Source organism: Diabrotica undecimpunctata, chromosome 6, assembly GCF_040954645.1.
Source record: "Diabrotica undecimpunctata isolate CICGRU chromosome 6, icDiaUnde3, whole genome shotgun sequence".
NCBI lineage: Eukaryota > Metazoa > Arthropoda > Insecta > Coleoptera > Chrysomelidae > Diabrotica > Diabrotica undecimpunctata.
The window spans coordinates 22,238,191-22,258,489 of NC_092808.1; the positions used below are offsets into that span (position 1 = coordinate 22,238,191).

The 20,299-nt window shown below is 31.8% G+C and overlaps 1 protein-coding gene across 1 annotated transcript; it reads left to right on the forward strand.

Annotated features, from left to right (window-relative positions):
- Nucleotides 1-333: 333 nt before the first annotated feature.
- Yif1 (Yip1d-interacting factor 1) lies at nucleotides 334-15,529 on the forward strand. The gene is made up of 7 exons (XM_072533600.1): nucleotides 334-483; nucleotides 568-699; nucleotides 940-1,121; nucleotides 1,544-1,684; nucleotides 13,370-13,584; nucleotides 13,780-13,960; nucleotides 15,143-15,529. The coding sequence occupies exons 1-7, from the start codon at nucleotides 450-452 to the stop codon at nucleotides 15,332-15,334; spliced, it is 1,077 nt and encodes a 358-aa protein (XP_072389701.1). The 5' UTR covers nucleotides 334-449; the 3' UTR covers nucleotides 15,335-15,529.
- The last annotated feature ends 4,770 nt before the right edge of the window (nucleotides 15,530-20,299 follow it).

Consider the following 20,299-nt stretch of genomic DNA (forward strand, 5'->3'; position numbering starts at 1 on the left):
GTGTGTGATTTCGCTTAATTTGAAAATTTTGTTATTATTCGCTTGCTTTGAATTTTATGCGTTAGTTGCAACGTGTTTATACGTCCATGGTTGCAACAATACAACTCTAACTATAAGTTGCCTATATTTGGCGTAACTCGGCGATATAAACTGAAAATTAGCCGAATCATATTAATTTCTATATTTTCAATTTTAAAATTTATATGGCAATTATAGTAAATAACTAATAGAAAAACAACTGACAATTATATTAGTAATAGTGGGAATGTAGAAACACAAAACACTTTGATATTATTGACACGGAACCAGAGAATAGAATTTTTGGCAGTTGTCATAACAACGTCAAAGTGACGTGTCTGAGTATTTTTATATAGAATATCAGAATATTGTAGGTAAACTGTAGATAATTTATTTATTAACTTAATGGTATTTTTGTAAAATTTAATACAATGAACTACAATGCAAATACTGGGGGTAGACAATGTAAGTATAATATCAAAATAACATAGATTTTTAAGCTGTAAGAAGTCTTTTTCAATAGTATAAATAAACCCTTTCAATTTTTAGCCCTTGGAAGAAAACTTAAAAGGGTAGCTGATGTTAATTCTATGGGATACACACCTTATGACCAACCTCCACCTGCCCCTGCTCAAAATATGTATCCAACACTAGATCCTGGAATGAACAGTTTCCAACAAAGTAAGTTACTGAGTAGAACACAAATGACAAAATGAACATAATAATATGCTTCTCATTTTAATGAATTGTTTTATTTTCATATTAGTTTGCACAAGAATTTCAGATTTCTTAATATTTTGATGTCTTAAATTCTCCACAAAGTAAATCTTAACATTTCGCTTACTATATTCAGTTAAGTTAAGTTGCAACAAAATTTTTAAATAATAGTTGATTTGTTAAACCCTAATTCTTCATTTTCAGGTTTTCCTCCAATGGAAAATCCACAATTTACAAGTACACCACAGATGCCACAGCAGCAGAGTCAGAATTTTAATCAACCTTATACAAATTTAAACATGAATCCGTTAGCAGGAGTTCCACAAAATTTGAGTGTCTTGGGTCAACCTGTTGTACAAGACATGGCTTTACAATATGGCCAACAAGTAATTATGATAAACTATTTACCAATAAACCTGTAACACTCACATATTTCCCTTCCTCTTTAAAATCAACTTAACTATTATGGTGTTGATACTCATGTATTTTATTGATCTATTTTCTTTTCGTATCAATGCTTTTATTTTTTGCTTATATTCTTTCATTTCATAATATTTTTCTATCTTTTCTATTGTATGTATTGTCATATCCACATAACTTCCTCATTTGTTTTTCAATTATTTTATGTATTTTGTTCCCATTAATTACTGTTTCAGTTACTGTTTGACTACTTATTGGTTGTGTCCTACAACATTATTATGTTCGGTTTTTATTTATTCTTTTAGATTTCCTAGTTTCAAAATACTCCCGTTTTTTGTTTATATTTGATATAAATAAATTATTTTAATAAGTATTTTTTTGTTTTCAGTTGGCAGGAGCAGGAACTACAATGTTGAAACAAGAAGTTGAAAAAATTGTCCCTATCTCTAAATTAAAATATTATTTTGCTGTTGATACCAAATATGTAATGTCTAAAATATTATTGCTGTTTTTTCCTTTCAATCACAAGGTATGTAAATTTACTACATTTAATAAGTTAGATTTTATTCCTAGCTAGACCATAAATAAATAATATAGTATATAGAAATAGATAGACAACTCAATGTATAAATTTCGTTCATTAGCACCACTTGCGGTTATTACTAATCATCTTTTGGCAGGAAATTCAAATGGGCCCCCCTTACATACATACCCTTTAGCGCCTCTTGCGGGCTATTTCGTTACTAATTAAAATTTACTATAAAATATCTTATTATTTTCCAATGAAATTATCTCACATGTATTATTAAAAAATAAAGGGATATATAAAAAATGCACAATTTTTCTAGATATATGTATATTTATTTGTGGTTTAAGTTAAAACAGTTCTAAACTAATTACATAATATTTATTACACTGATATTTTCAGAAACAAATGTTAAATACTGTTATTGTTTGCTTCCTGACAACTTACAATTTGACAACTTACTTTTACTTATTCTCCTTTTTGTAATTTTTCCATAATTTGTACACAACGGAACAATACAATAATTCACCATGTTTAGTTTTTTTACTAGCACAACACAAAAATTCTTTGCTAAATATTTTTAAAACTAAATTTTAATAACTAAGTAAACAACTTAAATTATTAAAATTACTAAGAATAAATGCAAACGAAACTTAAAGATAATAAAATAAAATTGAAAGCTTGTGAATGAACAATTCTGTCGTTACTTTTGACAGAATTAAGCTTCGTTTGAATATTTTATTTGTGACACCCCGAGATTGTGTTAAAATACTAGCTGGGGTCAAAGTGATGGGAATGTTCCAAGGTTATGCATATAAGTTTCCGGGGCATGTAGCTAGACATTATATATATTTTTGCATCCAAAAATCTAGTAAGTAGGAACTAAAATTGGCTCAATCTGGTTTCAGTTCATTTGTTTATGCGTTTATTGAATTAATACATTTTGATAAAACAATCTGACTATTAATAGGTGTATTAATTGCATTAAGCATGAATAGGGATAAACTTACCATAAGTAGACCTAAAATACTAAAGATAAAGTTTTATTATTGATTAATAATATATTGTTACACTTTTAAAATAACTTCAAATTCTATTCTATTCAAACTCAAACTTGTTTACAATACTTTAACTGACTGACAATTATAAACATCAAAACTCAAAATACCACTGTTATAAATTGTCAAAACATCTGTTTATATTTATATTTTCTGATGTTCCAAACTTCACTAGACATTTCATGAATTTTCGATGTCATCTTGAATGAACTACTTCTATTTTGTCAAGGAACTTTTTCTGTGGGATAAATATTATAGAACTTTTGTAGAATATATATAATATATATATATATATATATATATATATATATATATATATATATATATATATATATACATCCCGCTATCATTTAGAGCTCTTTTCACGTTGCAGTAGTTTAGCATCACCAAGAAATGCTATCATTTCCTATTTATAAGTCGTGTATGTTCGTTTAGAGCACCTTTGTAGGCTTGGCACCGTTGTCGGTTTTTCAATAATCCGATTTTTTTATATATTAAATTTTTTACATCAAACCATCATTGTAACCTCGGAAGGTAAAATTATTGTATTTGGTATCATTTTAAAGCCAATAGATGTTGCCAGTATTAATACTTAAAATTATATTTGAAAACATAAAAATATCGATCGGTTTGGTCGGTCGGTCAAGTTCAAATAATAAAGACATTGAATCTACCTGCCAGCCGGCTGATTTCAGCCGGCTGGGGTCAACTAACAGGTTTTTTTATATCAATGTTCAGTTGTTATATCTATTTATTTAGATATTTTTTCCCAGAGAGTTGTGTCGGGGAATATTTTACATATTTTAATTTCCAACCTGTTTTATCGAAGCTATCAGTGAATAGTTTAAGATAAATATTAGGTTTTTATGGGATTAAGTCAAAAATATTGGTTGTGATTGTGATGAGAATTACATTTTTAATTATTTAATGTTTGACATTTTGATTTCCATTCAGGAAATCGTTCTCAAAAAACGTTTTTTGTACAAAATGTGTATACACATTTTTACATAATTTGTACAATAAACAAGGTTAAATATTGGAAAACATATCGTTAAATATTAGTTAATTAAAAATGTAATTTTCATCTCAATATCGACCAATAATTGTGGCTTAATCACATAGAAAAATAATATTTGACTTTGCCATAAGAAAGTAGTTCACGGAACCTCGCTAAATAGTTTAAAAAAATCTTATACAGAAATATAAATTCTAAATAGTATGAGGGGTAGCCGACGAAAAATTCGTAAAGACTGAGTTGACTAAAGTTGATTTTGCTTTGTTTTTTTAAACAATCTTAAAAGGCAAAAAGAAAATAATTTGCTTATAAAACGTTTTGTATACATTCTAAAGAAAAACAATTCAAATAAATGTTGTAGACCATAAAAAGTTTTTTATGTAGACAAATACCAAATTTAAATACATAAATAATTGAGATAAGAAAAACCGAAAAAACCGTAAACTGTAAGATATTATGTTTGTAGTAATTTATAAATGTTAATAACTTTGTTTTTTGCCTAACGACAGGTAATATAGCTACTTGAAATTATGGCAATTGATGAGTTATTAAAGTGTGCTAAATATCAAGCAGATCAAAAAATATTTTACAATTTATTCAATTTGTTTATCACAGAAACCGATTATTTAAACAACTGTACTTGTCCAAACAGTATGACTACAAGTATTTTGTAACTTGCAATCGATTCTTTGCGCTTTCAGTTTTAGGGTATATTAAAAAAACTTTAACATATTATTAAATTTTTTATTAAAAACCAGTTTGAATAGGGGACTTTTTAGTTTTTAGACCACTTCACGTTTTTTTAGTTTCTTTGACAAGTGAGGATTGTCTATTCGGTTATTTCTTAATATGGGCTATGATCAATTGTCTAGTAAGTCAACACTATTATAGAAGTTACCCATACTTTTTCAGTAGTCATTCAGACGGTTCATCTTAATTGTACCCATATGGAACATAAGCCCGAGAAAAGTCTTAAATTTTGTTTGTGTTGTCTCTTTCCAAAACGCAATCCTCGATTTTTCTGAACGACTTTGTGCAAATATTTCATCAGAGTCAATCAGGGTCACTTTCACCATTCGTTTAATCTACATTGTCTTCGCGAGATGCTTCTAACAATGATTGTAATTCAGCAGTGGTCAATCTACGTTTATGTTCAAATCTAGCTTTTTTAGATGTCGAAGGTATATTATTTACATCCATTTTTTTATAAATACTATAACTCACTTTTACGGAGGTAATTAACAATAAAAACGTTCTACTAGAAACTATCAACTTATCCAATATTATAAGGCCACTTGAGGCACAATACGTTTTTACTCAATAATAGTTCCTGTATAAGTAAAATTGTTTTTTAATGTGATTCAATAAAGCATACTAGACATATTGCAGTTTTGCCATCACATTCTTCAGAGTATGTTTTAACTTTTCTATCGGCCTTTCTACTAATCATGCTTCTTCTTAAAAATTTGTAACATCTTGTACACTTTCTTCTCTTTGTATTATCTACATCGCTTTGCCTGAGATGGTATTTTTGGATGTAACTTGTCGTGAAGGTTACAACATTTCTTTATTTGCAAATGCCTTCGCGAACTCCAGTCTGAACTCAAGGATAGGTTGTCACTTTTTTACGTTTTCTGTTATTTAGCAACTAAGCATTGACTACTGTGGTATTAAATCAGGTATTAAATATTAATTTCACTGCCACTTTTCGGTACCACTTCAGAATTTTGCGTATTGGGCTTTGGTAAGAAGCCACTTGATCACTAAAATCAACACTCTTTTTCACCAAGTTATAATCGAGAATAGTTTGTGGTTTTAGTACTTGTGTATAATTTTTCTTTTCATTTGATTAAACCAAGATACAACTATTATGTTTAAATGATGTAAGGAATAAAACTGGTTTTTTGTCGACCCATTTTATCACTTGTAAAATCAATAATGGGGTTAAGTTCCATCCTGAGTAACTGGTTGCAACTTTTTTAATCGAGATTTTGGTTCTACATGTTTTTATAGTAAAACATCTGCACATGAATAATTCGTTTCTTGAACAATGATTTCAATTCATCGACCAATATTCTAAAATAAGGTCGTCCTTTTTTTCTTCTACATGTGCCGAGCTCGATTATCGAGCGTTGGCTATCAAATTGGCTATAGTAATTTTGTTGACGGCAGCTCGGAAAAGAGATGCAGAGGATCTGTTAAGCCAATCTCTCAGGTTTCTAAGCCATGACGTTCTTCTTCGACCTGGCCCTCTTCTTCCGTCTACCTTGCCTTGTATTATTAAATGGAGTATATTATATCTCTCTGGGTGGCGCATAACATGGCCAAAATATTCAAGTTTGCGATTTTTAACTGTTTTGACGACTTCCGTAACTTTTCCCATCCGATGCAAAACAACTTCGTTACGAACTCTATCCACCCAACTTATTCGTAGGGTTCTCCGATACACCCAGATTTCAAAGGCTTCCAGTTTCTTGAGAAGTGTATCCGTCAAAGTCCAACCTTCGACACCATACAAAAGAGTAGGGAACACATAACATCTCACTAATCAAATTTTCAGACTTAAAGTAATATTGTTTCCACATAACAGATTCTTCATCTTAAAGAATGCAGCTCTGGCCTTCTCTATCCGTATTCTAATTTCTTTGCTCATATCCCAGTTCTCATTTAGATTACAACCAAGGTAAGTGATACTGTTAGTTCTCTCCAGTTGTTCACCATAAGCTGTTACCACTTCTTGTTGTGTTGGCGTTTTACTGACGACCATCACCTTTGTCTTTGCGGTGTTTAGCTTAAGGCCATATTCATCACACATTGTGGTAATCCTATTAATTAGATGTTGAAGTCCTTCGTCGTCCGGTATATTATAAACTGGTTCTCTTTCACAAAGCATTGGGAATATGGTTTACATTCTATATTTAGAAAAATCTTTTACTGCAAGTCTTGTTCAAACTAAACTAAATTAATACACAAAACAAATTAATCTACATATTCTTTTTTTATAGAAATACAGATTCCTGTCGGATTTTTATCAGTGCGGCATGAGTCACTGGTGTCTCGTATATCCGGACCTCTTATCGCATTACAAACATAATTCTCAATTAGCAGTGCGGTACAAGATACATTTGGGTCGAATAATCTTAAAGCCGTAATAAGACCATAAGACCGTATGTTATAAATACATATATCCCTATAAGAATTATCTTGAAAGATGAAAAAAATACAATAAACAAGTGCAATATTAAGTGTTACTTAAAAAATGGTAAGTCATTCATGGGCGTACAGTTAAAAATAAAAGTTTTCAGTGTTCTATTGCTTGACTATTATTATGTGGTATTCTGAAAATGTTGACATTTTTTCCTGGTCTGATCTTCCTCAACTAACGTCATCTTTCTTAAATGGTGAGTTGTGTTGTTCAGGTCTCTTTAAGTGTTTTTGTTGCTATTCATACTTAATGATCTTCTTTAGACAATGTACTAATGTAGTGTTCAAATGTGGCATTGCCTTCATCATGTAGCGCTGATCTTAATTGTCTGATTAGTCGATTATATTTGTGTTCGTCATTAAGATTTAGGCTTCTTGGCCATCTACCTCTTGATCTTCAGTTTTGGACTATTAGTTGTATAATATAATTCGAAGTGTTATTTATGTTTTCTTGATTTGGAATTGTTAATCGTGTAGCTCCATATGAAATAGTAGAAGATGAAAACGGCAGAATATTCATCCATAAAAAAAGGAAACGCGATAAAGATATCTGAAACAACTGTTTTATGTTATAAGAGATGAAATAGTCCGAAATTACCAAAACAGGTGAACAGGGCACTATAAAGAGGAAGTAGAATTAGCTATGAAACAGCTTGAATGGGGAAAAGAAGTAAGCTTAGACCAAATACCAGCAGGAATTATTCAACTGAGAAAAAATATTAAATGGAAAACAATATTCACTCCATTTACAGAAAAGGCGGTGACCGGTGAATAACTTCTAATACCTCTTCATTTGTAATTATATCCACCCAACTTATTTTTAGTATACGGCGGTAGCACCACATCTCAAAGCTTTCAAGATTTTTAACATTCTTCTGTTTAAGAGTCCATGCCTCAACACCGTAAAGCAAAGTACTGAATAGATACTAAGTAGTTAACTAAAAGTGGACGTATGCAAAGAGATGTATGACGTAATTGTATGGTATTCGCTAAATCCTGTCACGTAATATGCCACACATCTCTGTGCGGTAATTCGTTTTATTGCTGCCAGTTTAAGGTGTTATTAGATGCCGCCATGTTTAATTTCTCTCTACCATCGTATTATCTCGGTTAAATCCTATCATTTTAGGCTTCATGTCATGATTAGACCTATAGGACCGAAGATACGCAACTAAGGCTCTTTTGACATAACATATATAGGAGCAAAGATATATACCTAAGGTCGTTTTGACGTGTTGATGTATTTGATTTCTACGTCGTAGTACTCTATTGGTTAAATGGTACCATTTGAGGTACTGTACGTCACAATTGGACAAATAGGATCGAAGATACATAACTAAAGCCCTTTTGCCAGACTTCTTCGTCTTCTAGTTCCATGACCGTTATCGATCGTTGGATATCATGTTGGCTACCATATTTGCCATCGTGACTTTATTGACAGCAGCTCTAAATAACGATGTAGTTGATTTTTCATACCATTGCCTTAGATTTTTCAGCCATGGTGTTCTTCTTCTACCAGGACCACGATTACCTTGGATCTTTCCCTGAATGATCAGATGTAAAAGATTATATTTTTCAGGGTGTCTCATAATATGACCTAAGTATTCCAGCTTGCGTTTCTTTATTATATTAACCAGTTGTGTAGTTTGGTTCAGCCGTCTAAGGACCTCCTCATTTCTAACTCTGTCGACCCAGCTTATTTTCAGTAGTCGTCTGTATACTTACAGCCCTATAATATAATATAACTGTATAGCCTCAGTTAGAGTCCACGCTTCCACTCCATACAGCAGGACAGGAAAGATGTAGCAAATGTCACTCGAACTCTAAGGTCAATACTAAGATCGTGACTGCAAAGTACGTTTCTCATTTTTACAAAGGCAGCTCGGGCTTGTCTAGTCGGCTTTTAATTTCTGCGGTTGGATCCCAGCTCTCATTGATATTACTGCCGAGATACACGAGTTTCTCTACTCTGTCCAGTGTGGCATCTCCAACTTTTATTCCGTCATCCTGTATATAATTATGTTTGTCTTCGGTTGTCTCCCTTAAGGCTTCCTTAAATATTTCCTCCGAATATAAGTTAAAAAGTAAAGGCGACAATATACAGCATTGTCTCACTATTCTTTTTATATTTATTTCATCCGACAGTTCTTGTTCAACCTTTATTATTGCCACTTGATGCCAGTATAGATTTGTAATTATTCGTAGATCTTTATCGATCAATCCCGCTGTTTCCAATATTTCTAGCATTTTGTTATGTCAGATTTTGTCAAAAGCCTTTTGCCAGGCTACTCTATTTAAGTTTTATATCTCATAGTATTCTATTAGTTAAATTCTATTATTTGAGGTACGAAACGTCACGATTTTACTAATAAGACCGCAGATACATAACTAAGGCCCTTTTGACAAGCTGATGTATTTTACATTTCTATCTTATTGTATTCGATTGGTTAAATCCTGTCATTTGCGGTACTGTACGTTATGATTGGGCCACTAAAAACGAAGATACGTAACTAAGGCCCTTTTGACGTGATGCTGTATTTGATTTCTATGTCATTGTATTCTATTGGTTAAGTGGTATCATTTGAGGTATCGTACGTCACGATTGGACTAGTAGGACCGAAGATACATAACTACGGCCATTTTGACATGCTACTCCATTTAATTCCTATACCTCATTGTATTTTATTTGTTAAATCCTTTCATTTGAGGTACTGCACGTCATGATTGGACTAATAGAACTAAAGATACACAACTAAGGCCCTTTTGACATTGCTCTGCATTTGATATTTCTATCCCATTGTATTCTTTATGTTAAATCCTATCATTAGAGGTACTATACGTCACGATTGGACTAATAGAACCGAAGATACGTGACTACGGCCCTTTTGACATGTTGCTGTATTTAATTTTTTTATTTCATTGTTTTCAGTTGGTTAAATCCTGTCATTTGAGATACTGTACGTCACGATTGGACTTATAGAAACGAAGATATATAATTAAAGCCCTTTTGACATGCTGCTATATTTGATTTTTCTGTCTTATTGTATTTTATTGGTTAAATCCTATCATTTGAGGGGCTGTACGTCGCGACTGGACCAATTGGAGCGAAGATACAATAGGTAGTTGCAATATATAATAACCCGTTACTTTTAACTAAACATGATGCCAGAATGATTTGTGGGTGAAAAAATATATATATATTCTTAAATTTACTATTTCGTTGTGGGTAATATTATATTCAACAGCGATGCCAAATTTCTGATGCTAAAATGATTGATAATGAAAGTGGGATATACATTTTCATGTATATAATGGCAGCGAGTAAACGGTAAAACCCTGAACTAAATATATATAATATTTTCACTGTACCATCATTTTAGACTCAAACATTTTCTGGAATAAACTTATATAACTCAGTAAGGGATAAAGAGAGAAAGCAGATATTTTAAAATACCAACACGGTATCAAAACTCTAATCAATGAGATGGTTAAAATTCTTGTAACAGGTACAGGAAAAAAGTTATTAAGGTCTTGTAAAGTAGCGTCGATATACAGATGCTACTTTGCAAAACGATGCTAAATTGATGGTAAAAGCATAATGTATCGATGCGAAAATGATAGTAGGATGTATATATATATATATATATATATATATATATATATATATATATATATATATATATATATATACTATGTAGAATATATAATTATTCAGCTAGCATAGAAGTAATTATCAATAATATGATGGGGTTACAGTGAATATTGCACTAAATGGATAAATTTTTGTTATGGATGAATTCAATTTAACCCATTAACGCTGAGAAAAAAAAAATTTCTTAAAATTTTAGAAATTTACAATAATAATGACTAAAATAAGACCCTACAACATACTTTTGACCATATTTTTTTATTAGGAACAACAAGATGCTTTAAAATAGCTGTTCCCATATGGGCTCGTTAGGCGCAACCTATATTATACACAAAAAAAAATTATTTTTATAAAAATTAACTATTGATTATGAAACATTCGAAAACAATCTATACAAAGTCCAATATTGCATTTGCAGCACATTGTTCGTCCCCTACTATTGCAATTGTCACCCCCACATCTTCGCCTTTTACCTTCGGGGACTGTAATAATGTAATGATGCATTTCATCATATCTAATATCATGGCTAACTCGAAAATCACTCGCTGCTGCTTTCGGTGCTCGTCCAGTAGCTTTCGGTTGTACCCTGTATCTTGTTAAATACGTCTGAAATAAAGAAAAGAAACACAAGATTACTACTGAATAGCTTCCTTCTACCTGTTTATTTACCTGGTAAATACTTCGTCTAAAATCTAGTTGACTAATTTTTCGGCCACTTTTTCTGTACAAAATCCATGCATTCTGTAATGCAGCATCAATTAGATAAGTAAATATGGGCCAGTACCATTTCTTTGATCTAATACCAATGCGATAACTACAATCAGATAAAAAATTATATTCTAAAGGCAGACAAAGAGACAAACTTACCAAGATATGTTGTTGTCCATTTGGTCAGTTCCACCCATATTTTTATTGTATTCCGCTATAAGATTAGGCCTTGGTATGGGAAGTATTTTCTTTTCTTTTCTGTTAAACCTGTCTACTGCCTTCACTGGCTCAATACCATAACTCGTACTAGCAAGGGTGACAACATTATTGTCCATCCATCTAACATACACTATTCCCGTTTCCCTGTCTAAAATGTATGAAAAGTATCCTCTTCTTTGTTTTTCAACCTCCTTTTTTGAAAGAAGAGGGCAGTCCTTTGGCAAGCGGTTTTCCCTTATAGTGCCGGTTCCAGTATAACCATTAGCTTTTAGAGTACATAATAAATTTGGATTTGTAAACAAGTTATCGAAAAAAAAAAATTGTACGGAAAGTTTCCTTTTTCCTTTAGTTCCTCAATCATTTGCAGTAGAGGAGCCGTTGGTTTTCCAAAAATTGATTCATAATTAGAATTTGATCTGGGATTTTTTCCTTGGTATACTTCAAAATTCACCAAGTAACCATTCGGAGTATTCAACGACCAAACTTTGTATCCAAATCTTACTGGTTTGCCACGGATGAATTGTTTACATCCATGGCGACCAAAATACCGAATCATCGATTCATCATAGGAAAGATTTGGTTCAGGTATAAAGTGTTTAAGAAAACTTGATTTTAAGTTGTCTGTAATTAGCCGAAGCTTGTACATTTTATCAGAGGTGTTTACATTGTTATTATCAGCAAAATGAATAAATCTGCATATTTGCAAGAATCTATCACGGCGCATGGCTTCTGATATCATAATATTTTTTATATCATCTGAGTTTTCCCAATAACTTCTTTTCGATGGCAAAACATTAATTCCACTGAGGATCAGAATACCAATAAAAACTTTTAATTCTTCTATGGTCAGATTAGGATTAGGACAATTTTGAAATAAAGCATAGTTTACCGTTTCATGTAAAATTATTTGAAGCAAATCGTCGGAGAAAAAACATTCAAATATCTCTGAACAGCTCAACAATTGGTATTTAGAGTAGTCCCCTGGTGGAAATGTACGACTACCGGTTTGCAAATCTCCTTCAACAAAATTGGTGACTGCTGGTTTGATGGCTATATTCAGTGAATAACTGTCCTTATTTGGAACATGTACATGAGTTGATGCAGATAAAATATCAATATTATCAAGGTTGAGTCCCAGTCTATCTTTGTTCGCAAATACAATCTCAGCTGGAGCACTCAGTTGTCCTGCCGACAAATTGTCTGCTAAACCACTCTCATCTTCATCTGCAGAGTCTTCATCAGTTAAGATGTTACTATCAGGAGGCTCAATATATATATCTACGGCATTTCCTTCATCATAAGCTATATCTAGAGCTTCTTGAAGCGTAATTCCCCTAAAATAAAACACATTATTCTTAAATGGCATTAACGCCTAACGAGCCCATATGGGCACACCTATGTTTAGAGGCAAATTTTATAGCCATAATAATTTAGACAAAAACAGTTTTTACATACTAACATTCCTTCACATGTTATTGATAATATACGTATAAATGGAATTAGCTAGATAATATTTTCAGAGTTAAATAACACTTACACAAATTTGATGTCCATATTTTTCACGAATATTACTATCACATGTATTCAAATATCCAAAACAAACGAAACATTTTACCACTGGTTCGCACAAACTCTCCTAGGTATGTATCGACATGTACTAAACTTGTCTGACCACTCAAACCGCTTCGGAGTCCCCACTACAAGAAATTCTTCACGTTTTAAAAACCTCCTTCTAACGAGCCCATATGGTACCGTTAGGCGCTAATGGGTTAAGATAAATTACTAAGTAGGTAGAATTCATTATTTTTCTAAATACTTAATTATATTTATTTTAGGATTGGTCTGTGAAATATGAAGGCCCTATACAGCCCCGATTTGAAATTAATGTCCCAGATTTGTATATACCAGTAATGGGTTACGTAACATATGTCGTAACAGCTGGATTAGTGTTAGGAATGCACGATAGGTTTAGTCCAGAACAGATAGGAATTTTAGCATCATCTGCACTGGCATGGTGTTTGGTAGAACTTGCTATTTACAGTGCTACTTTGTAAGTACTGTTTAGTAGATTTTTATTGTTATGAATGAATTCAAAATATTGATCGAATTATTGAAAAATATTGAATGAATAGTGGACATATATAGAAAATTTATCTCTTTCTACTAAATCAGACTGCAAATAAGTGACGTCTGTACCTCGTATATGAGTATAATATAATAATTGTTAATGTATTTTCTGTTTTAGGTACATCATACAAATAGAAACCAATCTCCGTACTCTCGATCTTCTAGCCTACATCGGATATAAATTTGTAGGCATAATTTTAAGCATTTTAGTAAGTCTATTAGCAGGAAGGGTTGGATATTATGTATGTTTGGCTTACTCCAGTTTTTCGTTGATGTTCTTCATTACTAGGAGTCTTAAGGTCAGTATATTAATCGATAATTTAGTCTGTCTGAGATATCCATCTATCAAGTACTACCTCCTATATTTTATTAGTGTGACTAAGAAAGTCGAAAGTAGAAACTCTGTTAGTGGTAAATGCAGTTGCATTCTACATTAATTTTGAAATTATGCCCTTATATTTTTGCTTTTAGGAGTGATGAGAAGGCTCGCATATTCCAGCAGGCTTAAAGATTAGCTTTTAATCAATTTGTCACCTTAATCATCATCTCAAATTATTAATTATATTGTTGCATTATGCTACTGTCTGATGTACTCATTTTAGAAAATTATTACAAATAAACTTGGTTTAAATGAAAGACAAACAACATACATAACTTGAGAAAGAAAATAGCGCAACGAATTCCGCACAGCGTAACGGCAGGCCGTATTTTCAATAACGCAGCGTAAGCCAAATATCACATCTGCGCATGTTCTGCTGTCAAAATAACGCATGCTGTAATACAGCAAGTGCAAAATTGACTGCAATATCTCTCTAATACCATCATAATTCAGTGTTCTATTTCTATGAAATATGGTTTAAAAGTTTAAATTAAAGAAATTCCATGCTCCAAGAAACAACATGCTTTATTATTTACACAATCTTGTAAAATTGTTGTATTAACTATTAGAATACATAGATATTGCAAAAAGCGGAAAGATTCTGTAAAAAATATGAAAAAATAACGAAAAATACAAATTGTCCACACTAAATAAGGTTTGTTTGGAAAGTGAAACTGACAGATGTCAATAAAACTACGTCATCACTCCGGCAGTCCATTGCCAAATCTATCCGCTAACCTAACAAAGGGCAATTGCCAAAAAAAATTTCTAATAATTAATTGCAATTAATATCAAACGAAACTAATATTAATTCATTAATGTTTTAAATAAGGTATATATACAGAACCCATAAAATAATATAATAAAAATGTACGTTTTAAAAGCTTTATCTCTTTGTATTTGAAGCATATAACATTATAAGGATATGGCAAAACTGCCAACGCAATATTTCGTTCTGTGAAACTTAATTGACAGCTAATTTGAGGCTATCACTGGGACCAAATCTGAAAAACGTCCAATACATTAACAAATCATCAATAATTTTGAAATTAAACTATAGTGTGAATAATTGCAAATTTATTAATCATTTATTATTTTGCAGGTGGCTGTTCTAGCTGGAACTTCGCAAAATGCAGGTTATTACGAAGCAACATCAACAACAACTGGTCACAAAAGACGTATCTATTTTCTTTTATTCTTAGCAGTTATTCAACCATTGCTATCATGGTGGCTCTCTTATCATTTAATTAGCTCAAGCCCAACTGTCGTACCGACTGAACCAGAAAAGATTTAGTAAAATATAAAGCCGGGCTTCCTGTTTTAATTTGCCGTACAATGTGTCTTAATCCTCGTAATGCCTGATTTTTATATGATACAAATGGAGTCAATAGTTATGAAAGACGTTAAAATGTAAAGTGTTTTATAAAAAAAAATGTAGTTTTCTTTGAATTACCAAACAACAAATAAAATAAAACTTTAAACACTATAATGAATTTTATTAAAGAAAAATACTTAAAAATCTATGAAATTTTCGTTTATAGTATTTCCTGTATCAACAAAATATTTATTTCCTCATTGCGAGGGACGATAAAAAAGTTTATAGGCAGACAAGTAAAATACATAATATGAATTAAAAATGGATTCCTTGTGCGCAAAGAATCTCAAAAAACCATATTAGAGGGATCATTAGAAAACCAAAAAATCTCCAGGCTGCGATGGCTCTAGTGTGGATATTATTAGAGAGTTTGCAGAGGAGCTGCTACCGATTTTAACTAAATTAGGCAACCTCTCTCTTCTCACTGAATTAATCTCAAACTCTATGAAAATTGCGATAGGTGTACCATTGTATAAAGGAGAGGACTCGAAGCAACCTGGAAGTTATCGGCCATTTTCGTAAATGCACTATACAAAGTACCGTTCTTCGTTTTCTATCTGATTTCATTTTCCGAGGTTGACTTTGGCCGACCCTCACGGCAAAAACAAAATTATTTGCCGGAAAAAAGTTTGCACTAAAATAAGCGAAAACAACTAACTTCCCATATATAATTTTCGAAATAATACAAAATTAAATTTTAAGTACAAAAAACTTACTTTTGTATTAAATTACACAAGTGTGGTTTTATTTTAATACAGCTTGCTCTGGTGGTAAAAGTTCGACTAACTATATTATATATTATATGTATGCAATTCTAATACATATTATTAATATGATACATGATACTCAATACATTCTCAGACGAAAAAGGTCGTAAAATTTAATTATCTTACACCAGCACTTATCCGGATGTGCTGATTAGGGATTTTTTTAAGTAAACATATTAATTACTTGACATTTTTTATCCTACTACATATAACATATACACAAAACGTTCTTTCATTTGGAAATATTTACGACAATTCTGAATTCTTTATCTGCCCAAAAATATTTATTCCAAACTGATAAAGAAATTTGGAATTGTTTGAAAAGCAGGTAAATAATGATCAAAAAATGGATTATGGTAATTAGACCATTTATTTATAAGAACAGTATTTCTAAGAAATCTAAAATACGTTAGTCAGTTGAAAAACAGCGTCACTACAGTAACAATTTTTTTCATATCGAATGTTAACAGTGGAAGTTTTTTCCTCAGAAAATTTCAGATTTTCATCTGATTTCTAATTATGACTCAAGTAAATTTCAATAATCTTTTTCATTTACGGAAATAATTAATCGACAAAATTTAATCAATAATTACATTATATTGTTTTGTCTATAAAAATTAAATTTACCAAAACGTGAATAAAACTGGAATTGTTTTTAGATAAGCCCCACGTGACATGCTAGAGCTTATGTATTATGTAAAAACCAGAATTATCCCCCAGTAAACTGTACTGACCACAGTTTGACTTTCAACCACGATTATATAACGTCAGGGTGTCAATGATAAAAATGGTATACTTGTATCTTTAAAACACTGTGACGTTATGCAATCATGATTGATGCAAAACGTCAAACGAAGCCAAAATATTAACTGGGAGGCTTTGCTAAACAAAACCACGTGATTCGTATTACCATGGTTACTGCATAACAAATAGACAATTGGCATAACCACAAAACTAGGTTTCAATGCTTTGCAGATTTTTGTTAAATTCGGCAAACACGCATTTGTCGCTATTTAATACATCACTGCTGCCTTCTACTAAATGACACGTGAACTTATTTTCCCTATATCTATATCGCTATTAAGTGATAGCCGAACTAATTCCATGATACTATGATTATGTTAGTCATAGTATCATGACTAATTCCTCACTATCAAAATGCCAACTTATAACGGTAACATCAACAAAATCCCTAGTTTGCAGCTTTTAATTGTAATTTTATCTTTAGGTACAGTTAATTTAAAAATTACGGCAGTATGGATAACGAACATTTGCTTAAAATAAAGCTTTTTGGATAGTTAATCATTTAACGTAGTTATTTTGTACCTAAGTTCAAAAATTATTACCCAATACCAATTTTTAGGCACGTTACCACGTAAGCTATGACATGGATTCATTTAAGTAGAGTTATGAAAAAAATACTGCTTTCTTTGGAAATTTTAACTAGATATCACTAAAATAGAGTGTACAGATTATGTACATAATCATAAGTGGAAGATTTGTTTTGAAATAGTGACGATAACTGTACCTAAAAAGTATATTATAAATTTTAACATTGTGACATACCACCTTAACAGTCATGTCAAAGATGTTGGAATCATAATGTAAATAACCAAATTGTGCAATTCCTCGATTCATCCAGTTAGTGGTTTAACGGTGAATATGGTTTTAGACATTACAGTCTCAGCTGCTACTGACTTAGTTGCAGACATATACAACAAATTAGACAAAGATTTAAGTTCTGTATTTGTTTCATTGGATTTGCAAAAAGGAATTGGAATTGCTAAATTTAAGGCTCTCATAAAATGGTGTATTATTCTCTAATAAACTCGCATGTTTTATTTAACCATCATATGGGGTAATAGTAATCACAATCCTCTTACGATATTACAGAACAGGGCTTTTAAGTATGTCTTTCAACTGCCACGCCTTCATTCAACAGAAGATTTGTACTGTCCAAGAAGAATACTCAATATTGAATCAATGTATACAATTCAAGTTTTTGTATTAATTCATAAATGTGAGCCTTCTCAAGTACTTACAATTGTACTTAAATATTGTCCTAACACCGACTGAAGATGTACATGACTACCTACGAGTACTCGAGTACTACTACATAAGGCAAAGTGGTACTTTTCGTGCAGAAAGAATGCGAACTTCTAGTGCACAAAGAACGATATAGGTATTCAAATGGCCTGATTTTGTATAAGTTGCCCAATAGACTTTGGAATCCCACCCAAGTTAGTTAAGTTGACCCAACTAACAATGCAAAACGTAAGCTCATGCGTTAGAATTGAAGGAGAAAACTATACGTTCTTTGACATTAATAATGGTCTAAAACAGGGGAACGCGCTGGTGTGTCTCCTCTTTAATATTCCAAGGCAATCAGACAATTAAATATTAGAATAAATGGAACTAGTTTTAATAGATCGACGCAGATTCTCGCACATTCGCTGACGATATAGTTATAGTGGGCAGAAGTATGAGAGACATGGTGCAGTGGTTTACAAGGCTTGCGGACGCGGCAAGTGAATTAGGACTTGTGGTAAACGAGGAAAAAACCAAACATATGTTGTTTTCTAAAACCCTCTTAAATATCCAACAGATAATTCAAATTAACAACTATACCTATGAGCAAGTCAAAGAATTCACATATCTTGGATCGCTAGTAAACGCAACAAACACGACAAGCGACGAAATAAAAAGACGCATAGCAATAGCAAACAGCAATGTTCACGGTCTCCAGAAACATTTAAAAAATAAAAATATAAAACGTGCAATAAAGCTCAATATATACAAGACCGGTTTTGATATATGGGGCTGAAACATAGATCTTATCTTAAAATGATGAAAGACTTCTTGGTATATTTGAGAGAAATATTCTTAGAAAGATTTTTGAGACCATAAATGAAAATGGGCTGGCGTCGAAGATACAACTTTGAACTATATCAATTATACACCGATCCAGATATTGTGAAATTCGTTAAAGTGCAGGGACTTAGATGGGCTGGACATATTGCTAGGATGTCAAATCACAAATACACTAAGAGATTAACATTTTCAAAACAATAGGGCGCAGACGACGACCACGAAGGAGATGGATTGATGATGTGGAAGAAGACCTGCAGATTCTAAGGGTCAAAAGATGGAGGGAAGTTACCAGGAATCCATAGGAGTGGCGACTTCTTGTGAGCAGGCCAAGATCCACAACGGATTGTCGAGCCACTTATGATGATCCTTTTTTATATGTGTCGATTTACTTTTAGAAAAATAACTCGCAAACTGAAGTGTTTAGATTGTATTTGATGTTTATTTAAACCATAATTCGATCAATCTTAGGCTTCTGTTGAGAAATTTAGCAGGTTAGTAACTTTGAAAAATAATGGCGGGTTAGTGATTACCACAAAGAACACTCTTCTGGTTGTGGAAAATACTTACAGAAAAAACCTTGTTCTTGACAATTGGTGACTTCCAATATGTTTCGTGTGTGAATGCTACGATAGCCAATGGCATTGTTATGTCTTTAGTAAATAACATGTCTCAGGCAATATTTTCTCTTTATGTACTGAAGTGGTAGACTTCAGTTATAACCATATCGAGCTCATTAAGATAGTTAGCCATGAATACCTTAGGTTTAGATTATATGCACTGGGAAAACAGAGACTGAAAAAGTAAATGCTACTTCAAAAAGGCATGAAGTAACTAAATATATCTTAAGTCATTCTTGAACTTTGATAAAACAGGTAAATTATTTTGAAAATATACCTACATTATTGTAATATATCATACAAATAATAAATATCCAAATTCAAAAATTAACATTTTTTCCTTTTTCTTAAAATTTATTTACTAAAATATGTAACATTAAATCATCTGGATAGGTACTTATCTTTTTTGGCATAAAACAATCGTTTTGCTTGCTTACAAATTTTAAGTTGATAAAGGAAGTCCCAAACTTCACTATACCATTATAAATCATAAATTAAGCTATTATAAACGAGATCTTTTAAAATTTTCTTATATGCAGTAAAGTGTAATTTTCAAATTTTTTTTGTCCTCAATTCTTACTTAATAGAATCATAGGGAGATTGACCACTCAGACTTCTTTTTTTTTTCT